The sequence below is a fragment of the Mirounga leonina genome, unplaced genomic scaffold (assembly GCF_011800145.1).
Source record: "Mirounga leonina isolate KUSES-001 unplaced genomic scaffold, KU_Mleo_1.0 Mir_82, whole genome shotgun sequence".
Classification (NCBI taxonomy): Eukaryota; Metazoa; Chordata; class Mammalia; order Carnivora; family Phocidae; genus Mirounga; species Mirounga leonina.
This window is the reverse complement of record NW_023270825.1, coordinates 29,997,689-30,011,744: the sequence shown is the minus strand read 5'-3', so window position 1 is coordinate 30,011,744 and position 14,056 is coordinate 29,997,689. Positions and strand designations below refer to the sequence as shown.

At 46.1% G+C, this 14,056-nt stretch overlaps 1 protein-coding gene across 2 annotated transcripts in view; it reads right to left on the bottom strand.

Moving 5' to 3' along the window:
• Positions 1-13,398, bottom strand: part of MAP3K9 (mitogen-activated protein kinase kinase kinase 9) — a 77,084-nt gene extending 63,686 nt beyond the window's left edge. For both annotated transcript variants that reach the window (XM_034992223.1, XM_034992222.1), the window contains exons 1-2: positions 12,710-13,398; positions 5,717-6,130 (exon numbers count right to left, since the gene is read on the bottom strand). In XM_034992223.1, the coding sequence (XP_034848114.1) occupies positions 5,717-6,130; positions 12,710-13,109 (814 nt within the window). In that variant the 5' untranslated portion in view covers positions 13,110-13,398. The remainder of the gene's footprint in view (positions 1-5,716; positions 6,131-12,709) is intronic.
• Positions 13,399-14,056: the final 658 nt, after the last annotated feature.

Below are 14,056 nucleotides of genomic sequence, written 5' to 3'. Positions count from 1 at the left end.
AGGCGGGGACACAAGGGGCGCTGAGGCTGGACGGAGCGGACTGGTGGTGGGTGCAGGCGGCAGGGGTGGCCTGCTCCCCTAGCACCTGGCAGCCCACTGCCAGTGAGTTATTTGCGGCCGGCATCTGGGAAGGGTGCAGAGAAAAAAGAGGGCAGAGGCATTGGAGGTTGGTAACAAATACACTGTGAAAATACCACCCTCGGCACCCGAAGCGTTGGTGGACTTGGACATTAGGACTGGGGCAAGGGCCTGGAGCTTAAACAGGTGATGAAACAGACGACCGCGCAAGTCCCGGAGGATGCAGGACCTCCTCCTCGGAGAGAGGGGGAGGTTTCACACTTTGAGATCCTGTAAGCAGACCAGTTCAAGGGATACTTTATTCACTCATTTACGCATTCATTCATGTCCCTGGACACTAAAAACACAAAATCTACTTGGAGGCCTGGGGGGTGCTCCTGAAATCATGGAATCAACAAGAGGAGCCAGAGGATGCAGGCCGGCTGAGCTGTGTTCGATCCTTCAGCGGCCCACGCTGCACGGCGCGCACGCTCACTTCACCGGCCTTCCTCCCAAGCTTCACGCCGACCCCTTCACGAATGGATGGACCCCGACCGCAAGGCATGGGAGCCTGCAGCCGCTGGGCCAGCGGCTCGAGTCCCTTGCCACCCGCATGTTCTCCTACACGTTCTCAGGCACTGTGTGCCGAGTCCCAACCACGTGCAGCTCACCACTCACCTCCTCTGCTTTTCTGCTATGAAACTAAGAGTGAGTCGATCAGACCTTAAGGAAATGTGGATGCTGTGGCTCTATGAGTAGCATAATACTATTCCTAATCCTATAAAACCAAAGCACCCCAGGGCCCTGGCTCTGTGAAGGTGAAGCGCCCCAGCCACCCAATGGCAGCGTGCTGGCAACAGTGTGGTAACTGGGGACACAGGCGAAGGGGCCAGACCTGGCCACAAGGTCCGCCCTTAGGCCCGGCGGCGGCGAGACCCTGGCCAAATGGCTGACCCCTTCCGAGCCTCAGTTTCCTCCTCTGTAAAATAAACACGTTCATAGTCTTTACTCTGCAGGGCTGCTGTGAGAATGAAAAGTGAATCGACATGAAATGTTTCATGCCTAACCTTACAGAGAGCACTCCATAAGTGTCAGTTGTGTTATTATTATTATTATTATTATTATTACTATTACTATTATTGTTGCATAGGGGTTTGGTTTAGTTTAGGGGTTTGGTTTGGAGTATATCTAAGTAGTGGAATCCTGTGCAATCTTTAAATATCTTGTGGTGGAAGACTTTATTTACATAACAAGTCATAGTACACAGACAAGTTGGGGGGCACAAAAGCATGCTACAAGCAACATGGTTATTAGGATTTCCCGTGCACGATTCTGGGTAAAAACAAATATCCATAAATGCAAAAACTGGAGAAACACACTGCTTTTACCTCTCTGTTTTTCTGTTTTCTAAGAGGAGGGAAGAAATTATTTAATAATAAAATAAAAGTAATAACACAACCTTCACTTTGGGCAAGGCTTTTCATTTTCCGAAGCTTTTTCATACGACCTTGTTTTTACACTAATTTAAGTTTTAACGACCGCTATTGAACTGTTATTCTGCCCAATGCCTTCAAGCCAAAATCCTGAAATCCATCTACCTAACCCCCAAAAGGACAATCTTTCCACTAAAAGACCATCTTTCATTGACGCTTTGCTAACAATCAAGTAGCTGGTTCTTCCCAATTGACGGAGCAGAAACAAATCCATTATCAGAGCCAGGGCTTTTTGCAAGTAGTTTTAAGAAGTGATGTTTGAGTTAATGATGCAATGTGGTAAAGGAGTATAAGCCATGGGTTAAATCAGGGGTCTGAGCCACACATCCCCGGGCCTGGCTAACCTTGTTTAGTTGTATGATGCCAAATATCTGTAATAAACAGTTCTTCCCAATGCATGTCCCACATTAAGATTTCATGGGAAGACTACCAGCTGCTTCCCCCACCAGCCCTGCTCTCCCTCTTCCTTGGTAATAGCCCCTGATTATTAGCTGGGCTCACTGCCACCCAGATTAAAGTCCTGCATCTCCCAGCCTCCCCTGCGCCAGCCATGGCTATATGATTACATTCTGGCCAATTAATGCAAGCAGATGTGTTTTTGCTGGGTTTCTGGGAGGATCATGGGAGCCAACTCAGCTCCAGGAGCACCTTTTTCTGTGCTTCTGCTTTTCTTCCTCCTTCAGGCCTGATACTTGGACCGAATAACTGGCATTTCAGCAGCCATCTCAGAACATAAGGCAAGCCTGAGAATGCAAGCCATGTATTGGGATGGAGTGAAAAATGAGCCTGGATCCCTGATGACACTGGGATGTCCTAAACTCTGCAGACTTCTTTTCAAAGACGAATGAACTTACACCTTGTTTTAGCCACTGCTATTTTGGTTTTTAGGTTATGTGCTGTCAAACCTAAACTTATTGAGGATTATATATCAACATAGGATGCTGTACACCTTCCATTGCCAGTTAACAGCACGTGACTTTTTAAAGTAGGTGACCAGGATAGTAAAGCATTTTAATTAATCACCTTTCTACTGAGGCTTTTATAACAGATGTTTATCACCAACTACTTTCTTTTTTCCACAAAGACAACCCCCATATGTACATAGTCTTTTCCCTAGTGGATCTAAGTCAACTAACACATATGATTCCTAGAATTCTGCCCTCACATGATAGTGGCCAAAATCCAACTCTCTAGAACCCTTAATATAAACCAAGAGAGGGGCACCAGAGTGGCTCAATCGGTTAAGTGGCTGCCTTCGGCTCAGGTCATGATCCCAGGGTCCTGGGATGGAGCCCCGCATCAGCAGGGAGCCTCCTTCTCCCTCTCCTCCCTGCTCATGCTCTCACTCTCTCTCTCAAATAAATAACATCTTAAACAAAAAAACCCAAGAGAAACAGGCCAGCATCCCTAGGTCTGCAAAACACAGAGAAGTTGTGACTCTCCAAATGGCGAGTAAAAACTAGCATAACATTTCCAAAATGATTTTCAAGTCATGCACACAGAGCAATGGAGTAAAAACAACAGTGTCATCAAAACTCATACTGGAGGGACGCCTGGGTGGCTGAGTCGGTTAAGTGTCTGCCTTCGGCTCAGGTCATGATCCCAGGGTCCTGGGATCGAGTCCCGCATCCGGCTCCTTGCTCAGCGGGGAGCCTGCTTCTCCCTCTGCCTGCGCTCCCCCTGCTGTGCTCTCTCTCTCAAATAAATAAATAAAATCTTAAAAAAAAAAAAAAAGAGGGCACATACTACATGGAGCACTGGGTATTACACGAAAACAATGAATTGTGGGTCACAACATCAAAAACTAATGATGTATGGTGACTAACATAACATAATAAAATAAAATAAAACAACACTCACCTCATGAGTTAATATAACTAATGGTCATATAAATTACCATTTAAATAAAAACTTTTGCTGGGGGGGAGGGGAAGGAAAAAAAAAGACTCATACTGGATTCACACAATCCCAGGCAAACAGCCACCACAGACAAATGTGAAGGAGCTACCCCAACTCCCCTGTGAGGTTTATAGCAGGCGTCAATATCAGCACCAACCATGCAGCCCAGTGGACTCCACACATTTCTGGGCATCCGCGACCCCCTTGAGGTCAAGGGTCAGACTGTACCACATGTAAGTCCAACTCCCACCACAGCACAGTGTACCTGAGGGATCCACCTTGGCAATCTGAAAGCCCACTAAAGACAAAGGAAGAATAGGGTTTTGTCTCCCCAGTGACAGAATGACATTGAGGTCTCTTGCCATCTCCTGCAAATGGCAGAACCTTAGCAAGGTAACTTTTCTTTCAAAAGAGCCTAGACTTCCAAACGCAAATCTCATGGAAGGTAAAACCTGGTGTTTACAGCTTGAAATTACAACCAAATTTGAAACTTCCTGGAGGAAATGATTGACTTTTACAATTCCATCATCCTAGCCCAAGTTTTTCAAAGGACTCAATACGTATGATTAGAGCACTTTGCCTACTTCTTCCAGCATAAGGATATAAGAAAAAATAAAGAACAGTCAGCTTCTACATCACATTTTCTACCAACACATCTGCTTATTCTTACCCCATCATCCGAAGCAATGTCTAGGCAGAAATGTGAAAGGGATCACCAAAAGTTTTAATTTAATATATTTAAAGAATAGAATATGGGAGGAGGGATGAGAATAATCTTATTTTATGGAACTTAAATCCTTCACATGAATTATATATAATGTTCCATGCTTTTACAAGGATGAATGTTTCTATTATTAAGAGAGAAGAGGGCTCAGGTAGAAGAGATAAGGGTAAGAAAGGCTATTTTAAAGTAAATTGGAAAGTCTATTTGTGTATGGGTGTGTCTGTATGTACAAACATATGTATATATACATTTATATATATATAAAATATTTACTTTAAAAATGTCTGGGAGGATATGCCAAATGTAATAGTTGTACTCCCTGAAGGAAAACATTATTGGTTATCTTTCTCTTTTTTATCTACTAATTTTAGTACAACAAAAACATCTACTTAAATAATTTTAAAATGTATTTTTCCCCTGAAACAAATAATATGTTATATGTTAATAATTAAAAAAAATAAAATCATAAGGAATTATAAAATAAAAATAATTATAATTGTCCAACAACAAAAAAAAAGACACACACAAAAAACCCATATTCTTAAAAGTAAACATTCACAGTAGTATTGACAGAAAAATAACCACATCTGGAACAGCTCAGAACCAAACAAAGTCCAAAGGAGTTCTGGGCTCAATGCTGAAGGAGACAGAGAGCAAAGTTCCTGGGACCCACACCACCCCCTCCAAAACCCTAATGCCCCCTCTCCAGACAGGATGCTCAAAATCATCTTAAGCATATCCTATTTAACAAATTCTATCCTCTCTACCACACAGTGCAGGCAAGAGAGAGCACAAATTACCACACAAAAGCAGCATAGTCCCAGCGCCTGCAGATTCCTCCAAGGAAAGAGACTGGTTTCCACCAACTCACCATATAATTATGTCTAACACTTGCTTTACAATCCAGTTTATGGATTTGGATGTTTCATAAACAGTTACTTCTCGGTTCCCTGTTATTAAACACTAGGTGGTTACAACAATTCATTAATAAGACCCGCAGGCTATCAGAAGTCTATACTACTACCAGCCAGGTCACGCTCTCCCAGTGGACACTGTCACCCGAATCAGCTCCATAGCTTGAACAACATGCCTCTTCTTCCTTATAGCCCCTTCTCTGGGGGGTAGCTCAAGTTGGGGTGGTCAGGTAGAACACAAATAGGCATTATAATTACCTGTTGTTCCACCAAAGAAGGAAACCCCTTTTGTGATTACAGACACACTTCCCTAAAGTGGAAAAATCTGTCTACCTATATATATATGTGGATATATATTGCACAGCAGAGCAGAATTATACACTGCCAACCTTGCCTGCTAATATGAGCTCAGAATTATTCCAAACCCCTCGGCTGCCTCATTCTTCTCTTTCTAAACCAATTTTTCCTGGCACTCATTCCATCCCTATATCTCAACTCAAGGATGGAATGGTTTTAACCAAGGAGTTTCACTGCCCACTGAGATTCCTTTAGGAATCCACTCCCGCCAAAGCCATGGACTGAGTATAAAAGTGTTCTTGAGCCCTCCAGCCCCATCTCTTTATACTCACTGTTACTGGACTTAAGGTCGCGGTGGATGATGGGGACAATTGCCTCATCATGTAAGTAGTTCATCCCTCTGGCAATCTGCACAGCCCAGTTCACAAGGATGTCTGGGGGAATCCTTTTCCCAGATAACACTCTATTCAAAGGCCCTCCACGTGCAAACTCCATGACCAAGCAGAGGTTGGGTTCCTTCAGACACACCCCTCTAAGGGCAATGATGTTGGGGTGCTTCAGCATTGCGAAGAGCTTGGCCTCCTGGCGAACATTTTCTATAGTCTGGCTGATGTCCTCATCGGGGTCATGGCGAGCTGCTTTCACGGCAACCTCATCCCCTATCCAGAAAGCACGATAGACCTTCCCAAAGCCCCCGATGCCAATAATCTCTTCCAGGGTTAGTTCCGCAAAATCAATCTCTAACACTGAGAAAGAGAAAAAAAAAAGAAGTCAAAAACATTCTGAAAATACCACTGAATCACCCATTTACCGATGGCTAAACATAGCAAGTTATCTGTTCACTTGGCTTGTCTCCCCACTATAAGGTAAGCTCCATCAAGGCAAGAAATGTGGCTAACCTATTTTCTGTTGCATTATTCTTAATGACTAGCACATAGTGAGCATTCAATAAATATTCATGTAATAATTTCTACTTGGAGCATCATGCAGAATGTCGTACCATGACAAACCATTTTAACAAAAGGGAACATAGAGGGAGATCATTTTTAGAAGACTTATTCATTTTACTGTGTACTAGAGGGTGAGAAGCATACAATCCAGTGACAAGGCAGACACACAACAACCAAACCACAGTGTTAAAAGAGCCTTCGTAGCTGTATGATCAGATTAGGAAAACCACCAACTCCCACTGCAGGACAGGATATAAGAGGGTGAGTGGGAAGAGATTCTCAGGGAAGGCAACACTGGGAATGCGCCCTAAAGAATGAGTGGGAGGGAGAGTGCCTGGCTGGCTCAGTCGGTAGAGTGCGTAACTTTGGATTTTGGGGTTGTGAGTTTCAGCTCCATGTTGGGTGTAGAGATTACTTAAAAATAAAATCTAAAAAAAAAAAAGAAAGAAAGAATGAGCGGGAGGGATCGCATCAGGCAGCAAAGATCAGGATGGAGAAGGACAAACCAAGCAAAGGGAAGGTCATGAGCAAGAACATGAGGTATGAGAATATACGGCATATTAAGAACTTCAAGGAGTCCAGTGCGGCTGGATTATATGCATTAGGATAGGAGATGAGGCTCAAGGTCTTGCTGGGGTCAGCTAGGTTGTGAAATGGTTTTAAAGTCATTCTGAGAGGCTTGAACTTCACGCTGTGAATGATAGGACTCATGTATTTTTAAGTAGGGGAGAGTTATTAGACGGCGATTTAGAAAGGACATCAATTTTGGCAGCCATGGGGAATATAACCTGGAGGATAGGGAGCCTACTGCAAAAGGAACCACTAGGGAGGCCATTGAAGTAGCCCAGGCACGCAAGCACAGGGTCTGAACATCAGCAGCAGGTAAGACGAAGTGTGTGGAGTAAATTGGGAGGATATTTTCAAAACGTGGTGCTACCTTGACCTGGTGACTAAGACGTGAAGGAGAGGAGCCTCCCAGGGGACATCTCACTCCAGAAGTCACCTGCTCCACAATTCCATCCCTGATGTCCCGAAGTACCACACCCAACCACTCCTCTCCTTTCCAATGCAGAGTGAACCTAGGGTACCTGATTATATCTTCAGCGCTGTTTGGAAAGGCTTACTTGGATAGTTCATAATAGCTACCAGTGATTACAAATCTCGGGCTAGATAAGGTGTTGCTATAGGAGTAAAGTGCTATTTTATGTTTCTCTCATGAAAATCCTGTGCTCTGTCTTCTCAGTCTCTTTGTCTTTACCTGGCTGACTCATACTCAACCCTCAGGTCTCAGCTTAAACAAAATCTCCTAGAGGAACTTTTCCTAACCCCCGCCTGAATGAGGTCAGGCCCCCATCAAACACGTCCATAACCGTCTCTGTTTGGCAAGACCCAACAAGGTTTAATTACTCGTTCAGTGCCTGCCGTCCTGCGAGACTGTGAGATCCACAAGGGCAGAGTCTGTCTGCTTTATTCACCACTATACTCACCCTGCTGAACATTCAGCAGGTAAGCAGAAGTCAAGTAAAATGGGAGGACAATCTATCTCAGAAGGAAATGAACCAAACTCAGATCTGAAAAATTTTTTAAAAATGCACTGGACCTCCTGAAACAGAGAGAATATAGTTGGTTTGCTAAAAAACAAACAAACAAAAAACTAAGAAAACAAAGATATATTTCTGAACTTTTGGCAAGACCAAAAGAGGAACTGGCTACTGCTGGCTGTTCTCTTCCTTCCTCAGCCAGCTCCAGGATGACTCCAACCTCCACTCACATGCTCGTGGTGCTCAAAACTCTATATTCTTGCTTAATTAGAGTATTCCTATCTTATCTAGGGCTAATATTCATTTGTATTTTACAATGCAACTGGCAGTCTGCACAAAAGAATACAGAAATATATACAACAAGTATAGCCCATCTCGACCCCCCAAAGTTCCAATTGTTCAAGCTCTCACCTCATCTGGCACTCCTCTTAAAGAATAAATGTTACAGCTGGTCCTACAGAATAATGATCAATATCCGCTCTAAAATCCTCCAGCATATCTTGCAGTACAGAGGCCAGAAAGCTAAGAACTACATTTTCCAGACTCCCTTACCACCACAGGTCTGCTTTTGCCAATTAGATGCACAAGATAGGGAAGGCAGAAGTGAGTTGGACACCATCTTCTTGCCGCTTCTCCTGGCAAGCATGGCTGTGGAGAAGTGGGATTTTTCTGCATGTCGGTGTCTAATCATTAGCTCTGGGCAGTTGTAGAAAGGAATGCTGCAAGGCCAAGTGGTTGCCTAATCTCTGGACAGCAACTACAACAGGGTGTTCTTGAAATGGACAGCTTCAATGTCAACTCCTGATTCTGTAGGTTCGCAATTAGAGAAGTGGTAGCTTGCTGGGTGAGCCAGGTCTGCAATGCTGTGGGAGTTGTTCCTATAGGTCCAGCTAAGAGCCCCTTCTCCCTGCCCTTCCAACAATTCTGTAAGCATCCACTTTGCTGTGTTAAATCACTTTCTGCTTAAAATAGCTTAAATGTTTCTGGGTCCTAAAATGAATCCTGATTACTAACTCTTGTCTTATCTTGTCTACATCAATGAGAAAAACAATGCATATATTAAGGAGTGATAAGAAACCCTCTTGGAGAAATACGTAAATTATGTTAGGAGTCTCCTTGGTCATGGAAGGAAGGAACATTCACTTTTTCTAACAGCTTTTACACTGATGAAAAGATACCTGTCTCTTTAAGAAGTTTGCATTCACACATCTTATTTCCTCAACTGACTATCTGAATTTTCCTTAAGAGAATTAACTGTTGTATTTTCTCTTATACCGTTCCTTCTTTCCTCTGGTCTGAAGCATAGTTGTGAACATACAGGATGTGTTAAGTATTTATTTAAACATATAAGGTTTTAAAAGAAGTGATGCTGAACCTGGGTGCTGAAGGGACAGCTCCTCAGATGGCATTTCAAAGACAGAAAACCTCTGTGGGGAAGGGAGAGCAATAATCTCTCTCTGGGTAGAACAGAAACCCTCAGGTTCTTGCTAACTAGTTAAGGAAATATTATGACCAGCCTTCAAGAAAAGTCTAGAACACAGCTTGCAAGCAGATAGAAGACAGAAGAGTGGGGACTGGGGGGAGGGTACTTTCTTTTCCTTTCCCTGTGAAGACGTCCCTTTGGGTAGGAACTAGACCTTCAGCTGCAGCTGAGAGAACGTGGGGCTCTCCTTTTTCATTCCAGTCAAGACCTGGTTTTAAGTAAGAATCAGGTCAAGTCACATTCAGCACATTTTTCAGTTTCTGTGGATGGATATTTCCAAGAATATCAGGAACAAAACCTTATTTCTTTCATTTTTGCAGTCAGGATGTTATCCTCTCTCAACTGTATTCTTGAAAACTAAACGTATAGGCACATTCTGGTGGGTTTTGGACAAGTGAATGGTACATACCTCACTCATTTAAAAATCCCAAGTACACCTGAAAACACATCCTTATATTTCTAGTGGATGCAAGGAAAAGAATGTAAATTAATAAAAATCTTAATTAATACCCTGCTTGAAAACAGACACAATTCTCCTGTAAGAAAAACTTTTTTTTTTTTAATACCTAGGACTATGTCCCAAGATGATGAATTTGGAACTGTACATTTTTCCTCTTTCACTAAAAAAAAAAAAGATGAGTGAGCTCCTAGGTTATTTATATTTGTCAGCCCCATGGAGAGCTAAAGTTTCATATCTACATTGGAGGGGATAAAGGCACTATATAAATATTAGATGATTTCTAAATATCTATTATATTTTTTATTTGTCACAAGATTTGAGTACAGTTTGAAACAAAATTTTCAACTTAAAAAGCAATATTTAAAACTAAAACTAAACATTCTTAATTAACTGACTGTCTGCTATTCATAATCCAATGTCACAATTCATACCCCAGAAGAGAAGTTCAAAAGGGTAACTAGGGAAAAGCTGTCAGTGGCTCAATTTCATTCCAAGTCTTTGGAGACAAGGTTGTCAATCACTTTATTTTCCGAGTGACACTAACTAAAATGGTGGACGCAGGACACCCATCAGAGCACCTGTTAGCAATTTCCCAAGTTCATCTTTATCAAAGCATTTGTGACTTATAAGCACCTCCTTATCTTATCATTTCTTTATCTCCTGGTATTTTTTTTAAAGTTGTATTTATTTAAGTCATCTCTACACCGCAGGCAGAGCTCAAACTCACGACCCTGAGCTCAAGAGTCGCACGCTCCACCAACTCAACCAGCTAGGCACCCCTATCTCCTGGTATTTAATACAGTATCTATCTTTTGTTAGGTGCTCTAACTGGTTTTTGAATGGAATTAAATTTTCTGAATTATCAAGAATTAATTCCATTCAAGTTCGGAACTGCTGATGAGACTAAATAACTTACCAAGGCCTTCAAGTGTCATGTTCTTCAAGTTAATTCTTTTAATAAGCACAAAGTACTTCCTACTTCCTTAACATCTGAGTTCTAGATACAGGAAGCTAGTCTATCTAAGGTAACTTTTGTCACAATAAAGATTAAGTCCTGGGCACCCAAGGGAGAAGGGGCTGCTAACATAGCACACTGTGGCCCTGGCTGGTGTTCGGCAGATGAATTTTTCCAGCCCAAGTCACATTCACTCCTGACTGCTCTGACAGCTTGGGCACAGAGACGGGAGAAACAGAGTTCCTGCTTAAGAGCCTCACACAGTTCTCCCACTCTGACATTAGCTGTACAAAAAAAAAAATCACAAAACGTCACCCATAAAGAACCTCAAACCTTTGACTTATGTATAAAAAACTGCACTGTGTCTAATATGCCAGGCCATTCTTCCAGTATCTCTTCCAGCATGTGACCAAGTTCATCTTCAGCGCTATTTCAGATACTACATTAGGACCATTAACCTCCACCTCCCAGTACTACAGCCAGATTTAACACCCAGAAACCATTTAAAATCATTTGTTGCCTCCAGGCATTATAAAGATCAAAATGTAGAAAACAAGAAGTTTTACACTGAATGAGAGGGAGACAGAAACAAAGGGAACTAAGGATTTGAACATCAATTTGATGGTCAAAACACCAATAAAGAAGAATAGAAAAATAAGGAAAGAGGTTATGCTTTTCATATTAAGTGATGGTATTTAAAGAAAACATCTTAAATAAAGTAACACAACTGTTCAGATGAAAATAAGTTAAAGGACCGAAAGATAAATGTTACAAATGAAATTTAAAAACTAAATGCCTAAAGTTGGCCCTTGGTAACAATTTTTTTTAACTAACTAAAATGTAAAGTATACAAAATATGGAATAAACAATAATAAATACGTATTAACAATACCTTTTAGCAGGGAAGAAATTATGGAAATCATCAAATATAAAACAGTATAAACTGCACAAGAAGGTATTTACATCTTCTAAAACCACCTAGCAGAACTGATTAAGGGATTCCAATGGCAATTTAACTCCTTTGATAAAAACAAAGGAAATTTCATTGCAGGGTGTGGAACAGGGGGCTCCTGGGAAATTGGTGAAAACCAGGACACTGGAAGAAAGGCCCTGGGAGGGACCCATGGGCATGGTCCCCTTGAGATTTGGCAAATACCAAATATAGGCAAGGATCTAGGGTGAGAAGAAAGGAGAAAATGTGTTACCTGAACAGCCTGGGTGTCAAGGGACTGGGACTTAGCCACTGTACCTTGTGCTCCTGATCTCTCATGGGGGAAGGACATACTTTTCCCTCTCCAATCATTTCTCCACCCATCATCACCTGCCTCTTCACACACTCGCACCCTTCTCAGCACCTCATTCAGTGAGACTCCTAAAGGTACAACTTCTGACACAAGACTGCGATCCAAGAAATCAACACGACATTTCAAAGACACTTCAGCCTTGAGTTCACACAGGCTTCCGGGACATGAGAAGAGCCAGCCCAGCCAGCCCTGCGCGAGACACCCCCATCTGCTTCAAAGCAAATGCCTTGAAGGGGCGGGGACAGGCGGTCGAAGAGGTCGGGAAGGTCCCCGATTTGGGGACTAAGATGATGACAGAAACTACCAGCTGGCCTGCAATCCTTCCAGATTTGGGGAAGCGGGGAGTGCGAAATGGGGAGATTCTCATGCTGGGGCTTCAGGATGTGGAAAGCGGAAGCCACTGCTGAGGTGGTCAGATGAAGGTTAAGGAGCCCAAGCGCCTGAGGTTCCAGGCTAGGCCTGCGGCGTCTCTATCTTACCCATCGCACCCACCAGAGCAGCCCCTGCAGCCCGAGCGCGCGGGCGCACCCACTCCCAGGTCAATCATTCCCCACCCGCCCTGCGACCACCCGTAGGCCTCCAGCCCCCCACCCCCTTCTCCGCCCGGCTCCGCGGCCCCGCCTTCGCCTTACACTGGATGGGCGGGTAGCAGCTGGGGTCCTCGCCGCCGTGCTGGCAGCGGCTGGAGAAGGCGCTGCGCGGGGTCACGTAGTTGCTGGGGAAGATGCCCACCCGCTGGTTCAGCTGCCCGGTCCACCAGCCCTCGTCGCCGGACACCTGCGAATCCTTGGACAGCACCTCCACTACGTCGCCCAGCCGCAGGGTCAGCTCGTCCTCGCCCGCCGCCTCGTAGTCGAACACCGCCGTCCAGTAGGGCAGCGGTGCCTCGGGACCCAGCTCCCCCGGGGCCGCCGCCGCCTCCTCCTCCTCGTCCTCCTCCTCCTCGGCCCCGGCCCCCGCTCCGTCCTCCCCCGGCGGGGCGGCAGCGGCGGCGCTCGTCAGGCAGCCGAGAAGCGCTCTGGAGGGCTCCATGGAGCGGCCGATCCATAGGGTGCGGGGCCGCCGCCGCCCGCAGGAGCCGCCGCCGCCTATTGTTCATGCGGCTCCGCAGAGCTGGGGGGGACCCCCCTTCCCCGACGGCGGCCGCAGGTAGGGTCCGGGCTGGCGGGGCGGGGAGACCCGGCTCGCTGGGGCTGGCGCGGCGCGGCGACAAGTGCGCCGGGCGGGAGTGCTCACCGCGGCATGGGGGGCGCGGCGGGCCGGAGCCCCCGCCTTCGTGCTCGCCCCCCCCCGGGGGCGGCCTGGCCACCTCCGCCGCGGGTACCTGCTCGCTCAGCCGGTGCCCGCCACCGCCCGCCGGCCGCTGGCCGCAGCTCCCCTCTCCGCCCGCGTCCCGCCCCCAGCGCCGCCCGCACTCCGGGGACCACCTGACGCGGGCCTGGCTCCGCCCCAGCCCTGCGGACCCGAAGGGGCGGGGCCGCCCGGCGCCGGGCCCTCCCCCCTCCGCCCCCCGCCAACCCGCCCTCCCATTGGTCGCTGCCGACCGCCCGCAGGTTCCTCGCGCCGCGGCTGGGGCTGCCCCGCCAGCCACTGGCCCGCCCCTCTCCACCCCCTGCGCCTACGTGTCTTGCCCCCCGGGGCCCGCCCCTTTTGCGGGCTCTCCTTCTCAGCCCCAGGTCGACCCATTCCTCTCTCCCATTGGCCCGCGGCAGCTCCAACCATTGGTCCGTGGTACCTGTCCATTTCCTGCGAGAGTTCAACACCTCCTGGCAGGAGGAGTCTGCGGCCTCATTGGATGCATCAGAAGGGATGGGTGGATCCTCAAAGGTAAGGCCGAGTCTCCGTTCGGACCGAAAAGGCTGGAGGGGGCCGCGCCCTTTGTTTGCTGTGGTAGGGCAAGGGACCCGTTGGGCAGCACCCGTGCTCTGGGTCCTGAAGTGAGCTTTTGAGAGTGAGCAGAGGAAAAGCGAGCTGGCGTG